The sequence below is a fragment of the Gallus gallus genome, chromosome Z (genome assembly GCF_016699485.2).
Source record: "Gallus gallus isolate bGalGal1 chromosome Z, bGalGal1.mat.broiler.GRCg7b, whole genome shotgun sequence".
Lineage (NCBI taxonomy): Eukaryota > Metazoa > Chordata > Aves > Galliformes > Phasianidae > Gallus > Gallus gallus.
This window is the reverse complement of record NC_052572.1, coordinates 64,521,594-64,535,972: the sequence shown is the minus strand read 5'-3', so window position 1 is coordinate 64,535,972 and position 14,379 is coordinate 64,521,594. Positions and strand designations below refer to the sequence as shown.

General features: G+C 39.1%; 1 protein-coding gene across 6 annotated transcripts in view; it reads left to right on the top strand.

Annotated features, from left to right (window-relative positions):
• RASGRF2 (Ras protein specific guanine nucleotide releasing factor 2) overlaps positions 1-14,379 on the top strand; it is a 127,177-nt gene that overhangs the window by 92,093 nt on the left and 20,705 nt on the right. For 5 of the 6 annotated variants that reach the window (XR_005843209.2, XM_003643077.6, XM_004949460.5 and 2 more), the window contains one exon: positions 2,943-3,049. Coding sequence is in view for 5 of the 6 variants with exons in the window: in XM_003643077.6 (XP_003643125.1) it covers positions 2,943-3,049 (107 nt within the window). In the remaining variant the exon portion in view is untranslated. Of the gene's footprint in view, positions 1-2,942; positions 3,050-9,725; positions 11,873-14,379 lie in introns of those variants that run through there. The other variant, XM_015280711.4, reaches the window with a different exon arrangement.

Sequence of the window (14,379 nt, the reverse complement as noted above, 5' to 3'; positions counted from 1 at the left end):
TGTTGTTGTCAAAACTACTGATTATGGAGCCTAGCTAAGGTCTGTTGTTAGCCAAAACAAGGTGAGAAGGAGACCACTGAGGTAAAGCCAAACATCTGTGTAGGAGGAGGCTATGTCTCCTTGTACACAAAGAATAGTGACAATACTGGCTGTGACTTCTGAGTTATTTCCAGCATACCATTTGGTCCTTGTAATTTTCTGTTGGGGGATGGAGGGTGGGGAGTGGAACCAGAAGAGGGACTTTTCCTGCATACTATGCTTTACACATCTTTTCTGAAAGCTTTCAAGGATATAATTAATTATAAAATAGAAATAGAGAAAAAGAGCCAGGATGTGAAGTAAAGGTGCAGTGAAAGCATGTTAGAACAGACAGCAGAAACCTGTCCATTCCCTAGGCCAGCTTCAATGTTTTATACCAAAACATGTTTGAGTATTGAAAAGTCAAAGATGAAAAGAAACTACTGTAGGCAAGGAACAGACCAGGGAAGCAGTGTAACAGTTTTTATTGTGTGTCTTTGTGGTCTCAGATAGAAGGTGGTGATCTCTGGTGCTCTTTTTGGGAATTGTGTGATGCGTCACATTTCCAGATAATTTTTGAGAGTCCAGAAGAAAATACCATAAACACAGTTTTCTTCAAAATCAGTTGGCAGATTTAGTTCTCTGACAGAAAGCATTCCTGAAGTGTTTTGGGGTTCTTTTATTCAGAAAGAACGATCAAGCATAAATGTTTTGTGAAAAGAGAAAGAGGCACATCCTGGCATTCTGATGTGTTTGGTATTTAAAAACAAAGTGATTATGAAATCAATGGATTTTCAGTTTTGTTTTGAACAAATATGCTACGTGGCTATTTATGTGAAGTCTTGTACCTGTAGATGTACAGTGAGTTAACACACGTGGAGTTAAATATACGTCTACACCTGTATGTCTCTGGTCACCTAAGTTCTTTTCGTACACAATTGGACATCTCTGTGTATCCAATCAAGACATCAACATTAGCTACTGATTATGTGGATCTGACTGAATATGCCGCATAGAGTCCATTAGAGCTAATTACTGATTAAAAACTGATGAAATTCTGAGAACTGTAGAAGTTGGCTGAGTGATTCCTGGGGCTTTACATTTTTCCTTTCTTCCTCTTTTTTTTTTTTCTTTTTCTTTTTCTGCAGCTAGCTGGAAACTGTCTCTAGTTTTCTCTCCTTTTTTCCTTTCAACTTACCAAAACTTCTTTTCCTTAGTGTTACTTTCATAGAGACACAACTGCTTTAATACATAATTTTCATTGTGACTTTCATTGCTGCAATTAAGTGGCTAATTGAACAGTTTGTAACGAGCATGCCTAATTGCTTCTGCAAGAGGTTAACTGTGAAAAGCATAGAAAATTAACATGCAAAATGTTGCCTAGGTTACCTTTTACTAAGTAAAGCCTCAGAGATTTTGTTTACTTTGCTGTTTATGGGCATTGAAACTCCTGAAGATGTATTAATATGAAAATTCCTTCAGTACTGAATCTTAGGTATCAACTACAGTGTAATATGCCATACTTCAATAGAACTTCCATGAAATAGAATAATAGAGAATCTGTCTGGGGTCCAGCCCATAGTAAAAGGTAAATAGTTGCAGTTACACTCATTTTTTTCCTGCAGAACAGCAATTTGGTTTTTTTTGGACTGACTGTATTAAATGACTATAATAAAAATAGTATAATACTAATACTAGCCTCTGAGAATATCTCCTATGTTCTTTTCACAGAATAAATAGATGCTTAATCCCCCTTTGCTATTTCTAATAATATACAGGCTTCAGAATAGCTTTTATGCCAAAAAAATTGCAGAGCACTTGTCCATATGTAAGAGAATTTCCAGTTGTTCCTGGACTCTGCACTGTGTGAAATGGGAAACAATATAGGAAAACCCAACAGAAACCTAGAGAAAAATTAAATTAACTTCCCAAGAGTTTTGTCAGTTGTCATTTGTTGTTTTTCTTTTTTTAAGGAGTATTTAATGTAATCATTTTATTGGTAATATACAGCTACAACAAAACTAGACAAGAAAGAAACAATGGTGTGAATGTAGTAAGAAACATACCATCTCTGGATGTGTTTAAAAACCATTTGGATGTGGTGCTCAGGGACATGATTTAGCAGAGGGTTGTTAGAGTTAGGGTAGTATGGTTAGGTTGTGATTGGACTCGATGATCTTCAAGGTCTTTTCCAACCTGAGCAGTTCTATGATGCTACGATTTTTAAAAGCATTTCTGGATGAGTAAATAATGATGACTAAAAAAAAGTTGTCGTTATAAGATGTGTGGGGAAATACTGCAATTGGCACATCGTTGCTTTCAGTCTGTAAATGTTTTCTGTGTACCTTCCTGCCTTCTTGTCACTACAGTGGTAAAAAAATAAGCTTTTTGTTAGTACGTGCTGTTGACTAGTAGAGCCTATGCAGTACTGCTTTCATGAAGGGAGGAACATTTCTTGTGTTGACATTTTTCTCCTCTGTTTATGCCATTCTTCTCCTCTGATTCTTTACAATGTACCACTTCTATGATGTACCACTTTCCTGTTTCTAAATCATACTCACTTTCTATAGCCTGCTTGATTACAGGCTCTGTTTGCTTTTGGGTTAGTCGTGTTTTATGTTGTTTCTTTCATACTGAAGAGAGACTGTCTCGATGTTCATGACACAAGCCAACACTCTCCATCTTTCTAAAGCTGAACAGTGAACCAAGTAGGTGTCTGTATTATTTATTATGGACAAGATTATATTGTACTGGTTTTGCATAATTACAGTGGTCTAAATGATCATGTTTGAAATATAAGCTTTCTTTTTTTAATTACTCATAAATGCTCAAATAAGCCTTCTATTTAGCAGTTATTAATACAGTATTTGAAGAAATTGACCTCTGTTAGTTTTAATTCTTATGTGTGTGTTTTTTCCTCACAGGTTTTAACAATTCTGAACGAATGTGTGACAAAGAGTTCATAATACGCAGAGCAGCCACTAATCGTGTCCTGAATGTCTTACGTCACTGGGTCTCCAAGCACTCTCAGGTATTCTTGTGTTGCACTTGTTCTTTCCATATGTAATGCATAAGTGGAAGAATGCTATCTGACCTCAGTCAACAAATGGAGTTTATGTACTTTGATTCACTCTACAAAATATTGTGGGGCTGTTCAGTTAAGTTACTTCGGTCAAATGTGTTGAAATGCTTGCCCTTGCATAAAGATATTTATATATTTGTTCTGAAGCATATCTGGAAAGAATCACCAGTCCTTCATTTTGGTCACCCTACAGTCCAATTCTATGATTGTGATCACAAAATGGAGTAACGAGTAGGATTTCTTACATAGCAGCATCTTTTAAGCTGCTAGGTAAGAAAAACATTGGAAGATTTTGGCATGCATCCAGAAGACTATCAGGAAGATCACTAAAACAATGGAGGGAAGAGTGGAAGCAGGGACAGAAAATAATGATGAAACAAGCAGGAGAGCAGTACGGAAGCATATGAAACATCTGAAAGCCTTGGGGAGATGGTACACTGTGGCAATTATTGACTGCTTTATCTCTCCATGTTAATAGTCAAGAACACTTGATCAAAGCAAGGTTCATTGTGCAGCTGACTGCAGCACTCTCCTGTGTCAAATACTATTCCCTTTTTGTCCTTATAATGGATTTAGTTTGAATAGAGATCAAATTTGCTGGAGAATGAAGCCAGTAGGAAATGCCTAAGTGTGAAAACTGCTTGTGTTTGAAGAGCTGACTAGCCAAGAAGAGATTTTGGCATTGTACTGTACATGCTATGTCTGTGCTATAGTTATCAATAAGTGAGTGCTATGAGTCAAGCTTCCATGCTAATTAAATGACAGAGTCACCAGACTTTTGTCTACATTAAGTAAGTCTCTACAACTTGTTAAACTGATGTTTCAGTTTCAGGGCTGACCCTGATTGAATTGTGATGATTCCCTTGTATAAACACAAAGTAACCGTGAGCACTCTCTGTCACTGTGTCAATTTAACAAAAACATTCTTTCTCTCCTGGAAATGAACGTTCTCTGTTCCCATATCAAAGGCAAAAATACAATATTGTCCTGATTATTTTTGCACCTACTTTACAGAATATTGCACAGCTAGGTTTTTTGTTTGTTTGTTTTTTGTTTTTTTGTTTTTTTAACTATTGTGGGAATTAAGGTAATGGGCAGAAGTCCAAAACAGTGAATTTTCAAGGAGGAAGCTGTTACTTGAGCTCCCTAATCATTACTGCCTTTTGTTTTTTCTCTTGCAAGGGTGGCAGATTTTAATTCTCTCTCTCTCTTAACCCACTATTCCAGTATACCAGATATTTTAAAATGCGAGGACTTTGGCACAAAAAGTAATGAATGCTGCAGTAACAAAGCGTGTAATCAGATGTTTGTGTTGTTTACTTGAGAGATGAGGGACAAAGGAAGGATACAAGACCTAAGCAAAACAGAAATGACTGGCTAGTTTCTGCCAAATAGAAAACCAAGATCAGGACTGCTTTAAGGAGGTCAAGTGAAGAATTACTGTCTGGCCAAACAGTATGAAATGTTGCCAGTGAAGATAGATAGTCCTTGGAGAACGGTAGCTCAGAGACTCATTTTACAATAAGAACAAAACTGCAAACCAGAGAACCCTTAGCCACCAGTGTCTGCTGAAGAAATGCCTATTAGATTTCCAAAATGACAAAACAGTGGAAGCACAAAAATTCGATGGGATCAACAGACGTGTCAAAAACTTTATTACATTTTTGGATATTTGCATCATTCACAGGCCATCAGCGTACTTGGGACATCCTTCACCTTCATCCGCAGAAATGGGCACATTTTATTTTCTTTAAAAAAAGATAGCAAGATAAAAAAGTTGACAAAATAAGTTGGTATTTGCAAAGATAAGCGAGTCACTCGCCTTCCTGATAGCATTTTCTCTCCACTTGAATTTGAACATGCTATGGCTGCAAACACTCCCCAACACCAAACAGAGTTTCTGTCCTCTGTGGGGAACCCTTCTCTTTGTGGTATGCCTCGATACTTGTCATTGTTGCTAGTCTGTGCTGCTGAAAAAGGTTGTCTACTTTGCCAGACTTTTTCTGCTGAAATGCCATTTCCTCATTAGTGGATAAAAAGATGCAAAGGCGTTAGATGGGTGAATTGTGGAGCATTGTTTAACTCTCTAGAGTGCTGGATGCTACTGCACATGTGCTTAGTGTTGCAGCATATGACTATCTCTGCAGGATGTGAGTATCTCAGTGCTGGTGTTCTCTGATCCACCAATAATAGTAATTTCTTTACAAGTTATTTGTTTGCTTGAATTATTGTACTGATTCATAGTGTTTCAGTGCCAAGGGTATACAAGGAGTTGCACAGTCACAAAACAGTATGTAGCTTATGTTCAGAAATGTGTACAACCATCTGTCATAAGTGTGCTTGCAAATTTTATCCAAGTTATTTGTTCCCTACCTTCCATTCCTCCCTCTGGATCCCTTTGGCTCGTTTCAGTGTTCTACTCTTCAGCATCTAATGACACAGGTCAAGGTTAGTGCATGAACCAAGGGAGAGAGATACTGTCCAAACAAATGTTGCAAAGCTTTGTATTTCCTCACTTTTCTCCATCCCGTTCTTGGCTAAGTCTTGCAGATGTTTCATCTGCTGGGCTATAGAATTAATTAGCTTTCTACAATATCTTGCAGTTGTGTCAAAACCACAGTTGGGGATGATTAGGTATTTTTTAAGCACGTGTTTTTAAAAACTTGTCTGATCGTGGATGCTGTTTAATATGTAAACTTGTCTGTCTGCAGAAAACAGAATCATTAAAATTAACTTTTCAGCCTATTCAGAGAGAATATGCTTTCATGAAGCAGTTCTGTTATCTTGAAATGATCATAAATAATGCTTAGAAAAAGGACTAATTATTTTTAAAAGTTGGGTCATTCACTGTAGGAGCCTCACTTAAATTCTGAGTAAATATATTGCGATGCCAGATCTGCAGCCCTTTCAGAAGGGCAGAAGGAACTAATTAATGTCTCCAAGAGCTCCCAAGGCACAGACGAAAAATTGGAGCAAACATACTCATGTAATGTAATATATACTTTTTGGTTTTACCACACTGTGCAAGTGGAATCAAACCTGTACTGCTGATCTTTTCTTTTTCTTCTTCTTTTTTTTTTTTTTCATGCATGAAGGACTTACCAGTTGTTGTTTTTTTTTTTTTTAGTTTACATTTTGTTCTTTTCATTTTCTTTAACTCCTCTTTTTTCCATGGTCTTCTTTTCTTCATTCAAACACTGATAGGCCAGCAAAGCTTTCTTTTTCCCAAAATAACAGCTGAATATTCATGTTTACATTTTGTTTTTAGAACGTAATTGAGAGGAACAGCGTAGGATTCTCTGGTTGTAAACAATGAGAACACAAATCAGACGGTTACTCTGAAGACAAGAACTTTGATGAGAATGGAAAGGACTTATGAAGGCAAAACTCCTACTTAACTCCTGTCAGAGATGGAAAAATAGGAAGGGAAAATGAGGCAAAGAAGAGAAAGTTCATGTATGATTTTCGTTTTCCTGGTGAGATCTTGCAGCCTCATCTTTGTTTAACAATACTTTCTTTTATCTTATAAACACTCTTATCTTATAAACACTTCAAGATACAAAATGAATATTTTCTGCTTCTGTGGCAAGCAGATGGAAATGGAGTTTGTCCAAGGAGAAAAATTTTGCATCTGCTGCTGGGAAAAGAAAAGCTGACTTTTCCAGACTTCCCAGTTTTGAATGACAGTTCAGTTCTTGTTCCTGCTGGCTTCTTTGAGAATCTCAGCTGGAATGAATTGGAAAATCTTGATTCTGTTACAAATGACATGACTGCCAGATGGTGTCAGTGAGTTATGAAGTTACCACAGGATCTGGGGAGCAGACCAAACTTGCATTTTTAGAGTATAGGTCATGTTTTTGGTGCCTGAGTCCTGTCTTGCTCCAGCTGTGAAATAACCTTCTACAAATTATCCCCTTGCTTATCTGATTAAGCCACGTTGGGTTTTCAAAAGGTTTTTCATATGTAGTTACTGATATTGCCTGGGAAATATGAAGGAAGACACCTGTATATAGAAAATTATCCACGAAAGTTGGTTATAGTTAGGTACCAGTAGTTTTAGTACATCTTGCATGTGAATTGACCAATCCCATTTTGTGCATTACAATGAAAGAAGACATGAAAATTCATTCATCTGAGCCCTACTTGGCTCTTGTTTAAAGGCATAAAGTAATGAATATTTTAGCTGGCAAAGTTGTAGTGAGCTTATTGTAGAAATGTGAACAAATCACACTTATGCCACATTAACCCTATGATAGTCTGTATTTTTCTTACAGTGAGATATTCTATATTCTGACTACATGTGAAGTAAACCTTAAGACCTGTGGTCTCTGTCTTGAAACAACAAAGATGCATCTGGTGTTCTTTCTGAAGTAGATATGTAAAAATACTAATTTTTGATTGAAAAAGATGTTACCACAAGGAGAGGCAAAGCAAAGGAGCTGAGTGTTCCAGCATACTGTTGGTCACTCAGTAAAGAAATCAAGTTTACATAAACTTACTCCATGTGCAGAATACACACACATATTCAGTAGTAATGCACTTAACTGTTGATGTGCTTTGTACATATATTGCAGAAGCGTAAGGCTTTGATATTCCATGACCCTTTAAGGAGTATAAGTCACCCTCAGAACAGTAGCCAAGCTTGCAGTCAGTCAAACTAATTAGTGGTACACTACCCTCACTTCTGCTGGAGCATGACAGATCCACCCTCACTGAGGACTCCCTGCAAAGCTCTTACTTGTACTAGGTCCCAGAACTTAGAGGCAGAGATGTCACATTTCCTATCAGTCCTGACTACTTTAATCTGACAGTACCTAGTGGCTAGATACTTCTTTCAAGGTTCCTTTATACTACTGGGTTTTACAGTTCTTGGATAATGAAAGGTTTGTGTTGTATGCACCGAGAATTACTCAGTCATGCTATTAACGTAGCTTGTACTTTTATCCTAATTATATTCACCCTGGAGTGACAAACTAACGTTGATACTATAGAACGAGAGCTGGCACTCTTCCCCAAATGGCAATTGTTTCTTTGCACTTGAAACTAACTGGTAGACAAAGCTAAAGTCCTTTGATTGCTTTCTGAAATAAACTAGAAGTTCATTGATGCAGTGGTGCATTTTTCTGTTTCTGCCAGTTTTAGTTTCTTATCTGTTTTTTTCCCAAATACATAAATGTTTTGTTGCAAGTATATTTATAAAAATCTCATGCAGCAGAATTATACATGATAGTTGTGCTTTTATGCAACCAAAAAAAAAAAAAAGAAAAAAAGAAAAAAGGAAATGTTGTAGAATTATGCATCACTGGAGTAATTCCAGTTACTTATGAGTTTGATCTTCTGTGTAGTAAGTTAGAAGTTACCCTGCTGATATCATTGCAATGATTGTCTGTTTACACTTTGGCATAAGAGCAGATATATTAAAGTTGTATGGAAAAATCCATCTATTTAAAAATATACTGATTCCATTGTGAACAGTCTTTCAGTAGGTCTCTTTCTGCTCCTGGACATCTCCAGTGTTGGGCTCCCAGCAAGATTTTATCGTTATCCCGTCACTTTAAAGTAATCAGTTATAGCTAGCAGCAGTGCTAGTCTTTCTCAATGTCTGTGCCCGTCTGCTATTTTCAGTTTGCTGCTGGCAATGCGGGCAAAGGACAGTGAGTCTGCACACAGTATCTCCACATGGTATGAATACTCATAGAGACATCCAAAACCTGACTCTAGATGTACATGCAGTTTTCCCTTCACATCTGGTATTTTTAATCCTTCATTAAATTTTTTATTGTCCTTTCACAATTAAACTCTTTTTTTGCTCTCCATTATAGCAGTTTCACTTCAGATATCTCTAAAAATTTTCCTTATTCCTAGCTATTATGCCATATCCCCAGCAATTTCTGTCTTCACTGGCATTCCTTCTTACTTGGTGCTTCTCCCTTAATCTTCCATTTCGGAAATGTGACTAATTGTTCTTTTTACATGTTTGTCTTTTCCACTTCCCTGTGTTTCCTTCAAACACATCTCTCTTCAGTTTCTCTTGTTTTTCATTTACGGACTGAAAGATCTTCACTGTGTAGTTATTCAAAAGACGAAGAGAATTTGCTAGGAAAAGACTTCAGTGCATTGATTCTTCTTGCTTGCAGTGATAATATCAACTACATCTGGAAAACACCATTGGTTATATATTCTGGTGCTGGGAATCTGGATTGGAAGGCAGTCAGCTTTCTTCCTTCCATCTTCAGATTCATTCTTGGTCAGTGAATTACTTTGCTGTCCATTTGTAATGATGCTGAGCCATGCAGGCTTTGGGTGTGCTGCTCCCAGTCAGCCAAGTGTGCCTGCCACATCTTTTTGAGCAGTTTTCCTGTTGTTCCTCAGAGCAAGAGAGAAACTAATAAAACTGATTTGAGTGTATTCGGCAAAGTCTGTCACAAGGGATTAGCATTACATTTATCATGACAATTTGTACTCCTCCTATTCCTCTTCACGTGGCAATCGGAACTCTGAAACCAGTCTCCCTAGTTGTTTTCTGCTAGGTTTTTTTTTTTTCTTGCCTTCTAAGCAGACTCCTGAAAATTTGAAAACTTGTCTGTATTTTGAGAGCTGAACTTAGGCAAAATTATTTTTACAGGTAGCATGTATAGGTTTGTGGAAGTTGGAGATCTTCGAAGATCTCAGCAGGTTCTTCATGATTACTCCTTGTACAATTCCATTGCCTAACCAATTGAGTGGCATTCTGCTGTGGAGTGATGGCATCAGTGGACAAAGAAGGGGTAACTGATGGACCTGCCAGGCCATTGACGTAGTCCCACAACACACCCTTATCTCTACACTGGAGAGAGATTATTTGAAGGCTGGACTATTCTACACATTAAGAATTGGTTGGATGGTCGCAGCCAGATGGTTGTGACTCTCTGTCTAATTGGAGGCTGGTCACAAGTGATGTCCCACAGAGGTATGTCTTGGGACTTGTGCTTTTCAACGTCTTTTATCAGTGATGCAGAGAATGGAATTGAATGTACCCTCAGCAAGTTTGCTGATGACACCAAGCTGAGTGGTGCAGTAGATACAGTAGAAGGAAGAGATACCATCCAGATGACCCTGGCTTGAGAAATGGGTAGATGAGAACCTGCCTTTGTGGCTCAACTGTAAAGTCAACTGTATCCTGGACTGCATCAAAAGAAGCATAGCCAGCAGGTCAAGGGAGGAAAACCTGCTTCCCTACTCTGTGCTGGTGTGGTCTTACCTGGTGTACTGCATCCAAATGTGGAGTCCTCAGCACAGGAAAGACATAGACTCGTTGGAGCATGTCCGGAGGAGGGCCACAAAGATGATTCAAAGGATGGAGCACTTCCACTACGAGGACATGTTGAGAGAGCTCGGATTGTTCAGCCCGGAGCAGAGAATGCTCTGGGGAGACTTGAGAGTAGCCTTTCAGTATCTAAAGGGGAGCTACAAGGAAGAAGGGGACAGACTCATTAGCAGGGTCTGTTGTGACAGGACAAGGGGAAAAGGTTTCAAACCCAAAGAAGGCAGATTTAGGTTGGATGTAAGGAAGAGGTCTTTTATAACGAGGATGGAGAGGCACTGGAACACGTTGCGCAGAGATGTGGTGGAAGCCCCATCCCTGGAGACATCCAAGGCAAGGCTGGACAGGGCTCTGAGCAACCTGATGTAGCTGTAGATGTCATTAATCATAGCAGGGGAGTTGGACTAGATCACCTTTAAAGGTCCCTTCCGATTTTAAGGTTTCTGTGATTCTAATAACATTCAATAAGGCCAAGTGTAAGATGTTGCACTTGGGTTGAGGCAATTGTAGATATACGTATGGACTGGGAGAAAAACTCATGGAGAGCAGCCCAGCTGAGAAGGACTTGGAGGTTCTGGCAGACAAAAAGTTGGACATGAGCCATCAGTGTGTATTAGAGCCCTAAAGACTATCTGTATCCTGGGCTGCATCGAAAGAGAAGTGGCCAGCAGAGAAAAGGAGGTGATTGTCTAATTCTGCTCAGGTCTCATGAGTCCCCATCTAGAGTACTGCATCTATGCATGGGGCTCCCCAGCATAAGAAAAATGTGGAGCTGGTGGAGGAGGTCGAAAGGAGGGCAATGAAGATGACCAGACAGTTGGAGCACCTCTTCTATGAGGACAGGCTGAGGGAACTGGTGGTCTTCAACCTAGAGAAGAGAAAGCTCTGGAGCTCTGGGGGAATCTCATTGCAGTCTTCCACTACTTGAGGGGAGCTTAAATGTAGGAGGGAGACTTAAGTTTTTATACTGTCTGAAAGTGGCAGGACAAGGTAGAATGGCTTTAAACTAAAAATGGTGGAGATTTAGGTTAGATGTTGGGCAGAAAGTGTTTACTCAGAGGGTGCTGAAGGCCTGGTGCAGCTGCCCAGAGAAGCTGTGAATGCCCCATCCCTGTAGGTGCTCCAGGCCAGGCTGGATGGGGCCCTGGGCAGCCTCATCTGGTGGGCAGGCCTGCCCAAGGTAGGGGGGTTGGAGCTAGGTGATGTTTAGTGTCCATTCCAACCTCAGCTGTTCTGTGATTCTGTGACGTGCTCAAATATTTTCCAAATAAGTTATGTTCTCAGGTTTTAGCTCCCTTTTGTTTGCCTGGGTTATTCAATGTTTCCTGACACTGTTTAAATGGAGAATGTTTCCTCTCACTTAAGAAAATTTAAAGAAAGGGAGGAGGAAATGCTTTGGGAGTTTCATGTGATGAAACTTAAAAATTATATAACCTGTAATAAACCTAAATATTTCTTGTTGAACCTCACTGGCACATCTAGTTGTTTTTCTTGCTTTCTGCTGCCACTGTCACAGTCTCTTGCCTTCTGGGCAGTGATTCTAAATCCAACATCCCTTCTATTTTTTATTTTTCACTCAGCTGGATAGGTTACTTCTGAAGCACTTTCATACACAGCTTTTCTAGCTCCTCCTGGCAAGGGAATGTGTGTGTACTTTCTGAAGAAAATGGTACTGTCTAGTCTTGTGGGTGGTACTGATCAACAGGCTGGTTGTGGGTTTACTTAAAATGTAATCATGCTGAACTTGGTGCTCTCCAGCTATAAAGGAGATGATGTTGTTTAACCCTGACAAGCAGGTAAGCACCACAGTTGCTCACTTACTCCCACCCAGTTCTCTTTCAGTCCATAAATGATGAACTTGTGAGCCAAGATAAAGAGGGTCGCTCAGCACCTGCTGACTGATGCCTAACCAGTCCCCAAGCAATGACAGCATGCTGGCCAGCTCCCCCAGAACTATCATTCGATATGACATCACATGGTATGTGACATCCCTTTGGCCAGATGGGTCAACTGTGCTGGTTCTGTTCCCTCCCAGCTCCTTGTTAATCCCCAGCTCTTCACTGGCAGAACAGTGTCAGAAGCTGAAAAGTCCTTGGCTCTGTGCAGCACTGCTCAGCAGTAAATAGAACATCAGTGTGTTACATTTGTTGCTGCACTGCTCTACTGCTGCAAACTTAAATAAGTGATGGTGACCAATGTGCTTTTGAACAGCTGAGAACTTCATACATCCTATTCTTATCCTGTGTGACTTAGGGGCAGCCCTCCTACTTAACTCATCAGTTGTCTTTATATTTGCCCATTTCATAAGTGATTTTTTACTGTAAATATTAAATAAATAAGCAGCATCTTTTCCCCCCAGTGACTTACAAATAAAAATTGAATTTCTTCCAGAAAATCTTAGTTAATTTCTCTGCTTAAGCCAACTGTAAATCTGAATAAAACCAACTAATCTTTAGGCTAATGGGGACTCTAAAATATATTAGAGTTATGTACCATTTCATAAAGAATTCAGTCACTATCAAACTGAAATCTGCCTTATGGCAAGCTGAAAACTTGAGCAGTTCTTGTCTGTCTGACTGCATTCCTTCTGAAATATATAAATAACAGTTGAAATTGGAATTAATTTTGAATTTTGGATACTGGTATGCTGCAAATTCTGAGCAGCTGTTTAAATGTAAGCCAGTACAGCAACTTTACTTGCTTGCCAGCCTGTGCTTCTACTCAGCAGAAATTAGGGAGCCTGTTTGCTTCTGCCAGGCCTGGTGGGTGCTTCAGTCTGCCTTGTGCTGAGTTTGGTGGCATTCTTTTTTGCTACTCCTCCTAATGCTGGCATGGTGGGATACTGTCAGCTTAGAAGTGCTGAAGAATTAGGGAAATATATAAACAGGAGATAAGGACAGATAAAAAATGCCACAAGATTAATCTAAAACTATATAGAGAGAAATGACATACAAATACACAGTATATCTAGACCTATCCGTATTTGCATTTTGATCTATACATACCAATGCTATAAAAGTGTAATATATAAGTATATATTTTTGTATAATGTTCATAATAGAGGTAGATCCAATTACTTATCTACAAATGTTTCTTAGAATTGATAGGTTTTTTGGTGTGTTTCTATAATTCTGATAAACTTTCTACAAGAAATTAAGTACATTAAATGATTTCCTTAGATTCTTTAGACCTTCTTTACACCTATAACATCTTAGGAATCCATAGATCCCTGACATTAGTTAGCTAAAATTGATTATCATCTCTACAATTTTCTTTTGAATTCCACATTTCTTCAGTAGTTTTTTCTCCTCACAATATGAGAAACAGATCACATTTTGTAATAAAAGAAACTATCCAAGCACAAAAAACAAAACAAAACAAAACAAAAAACATGCAGGACAACAAAAGCAACAATGACAACAACAAAAAACCAATGCCGAAATTTGGGGCTGTAAGTCAATACCTGCTGAAACAATATCAGTAGAGGGCTTTCTCTGTCCTACAGGAAAGATTGTCATTTCTTGGATATACTCTATGCAAAAAGCCCTGTCCTATTGCCTTGCCTAGCAAGGACGCAAGCCATCTCTCTATTGAGCAGACAGCATAGTGACCAACAGGTTGATGGAGATGTTTCTGCCCCTCTGTTCTGCTCTCGTGAGACCCCAGCTGAAGTACTGCATCCTGTTCTGGGGCCTCAACACAAGAAGAACATGGAGCTGTTGGAGCGAGTCCAGAGGAAGGCCACAAAGATGATCAAAGGGCTGGAGCAGCTCCCCTACAGATACAGGCTGACAGAGCTGGGGCACTTCAGCCTGAGAAGAGAAGGCTCCAGGGAGTACCATAAGTGCCTTCCAGTACCTGTAAGGAAAGCTGGGGAGGGACTTTTCATAAGGGCATGTAGCAACAGGATGAGGAGAAACGACATTAAACTGGGAGAGGGGAGATTTAGACTAGATATTAGGAAGAAATTCTTTAC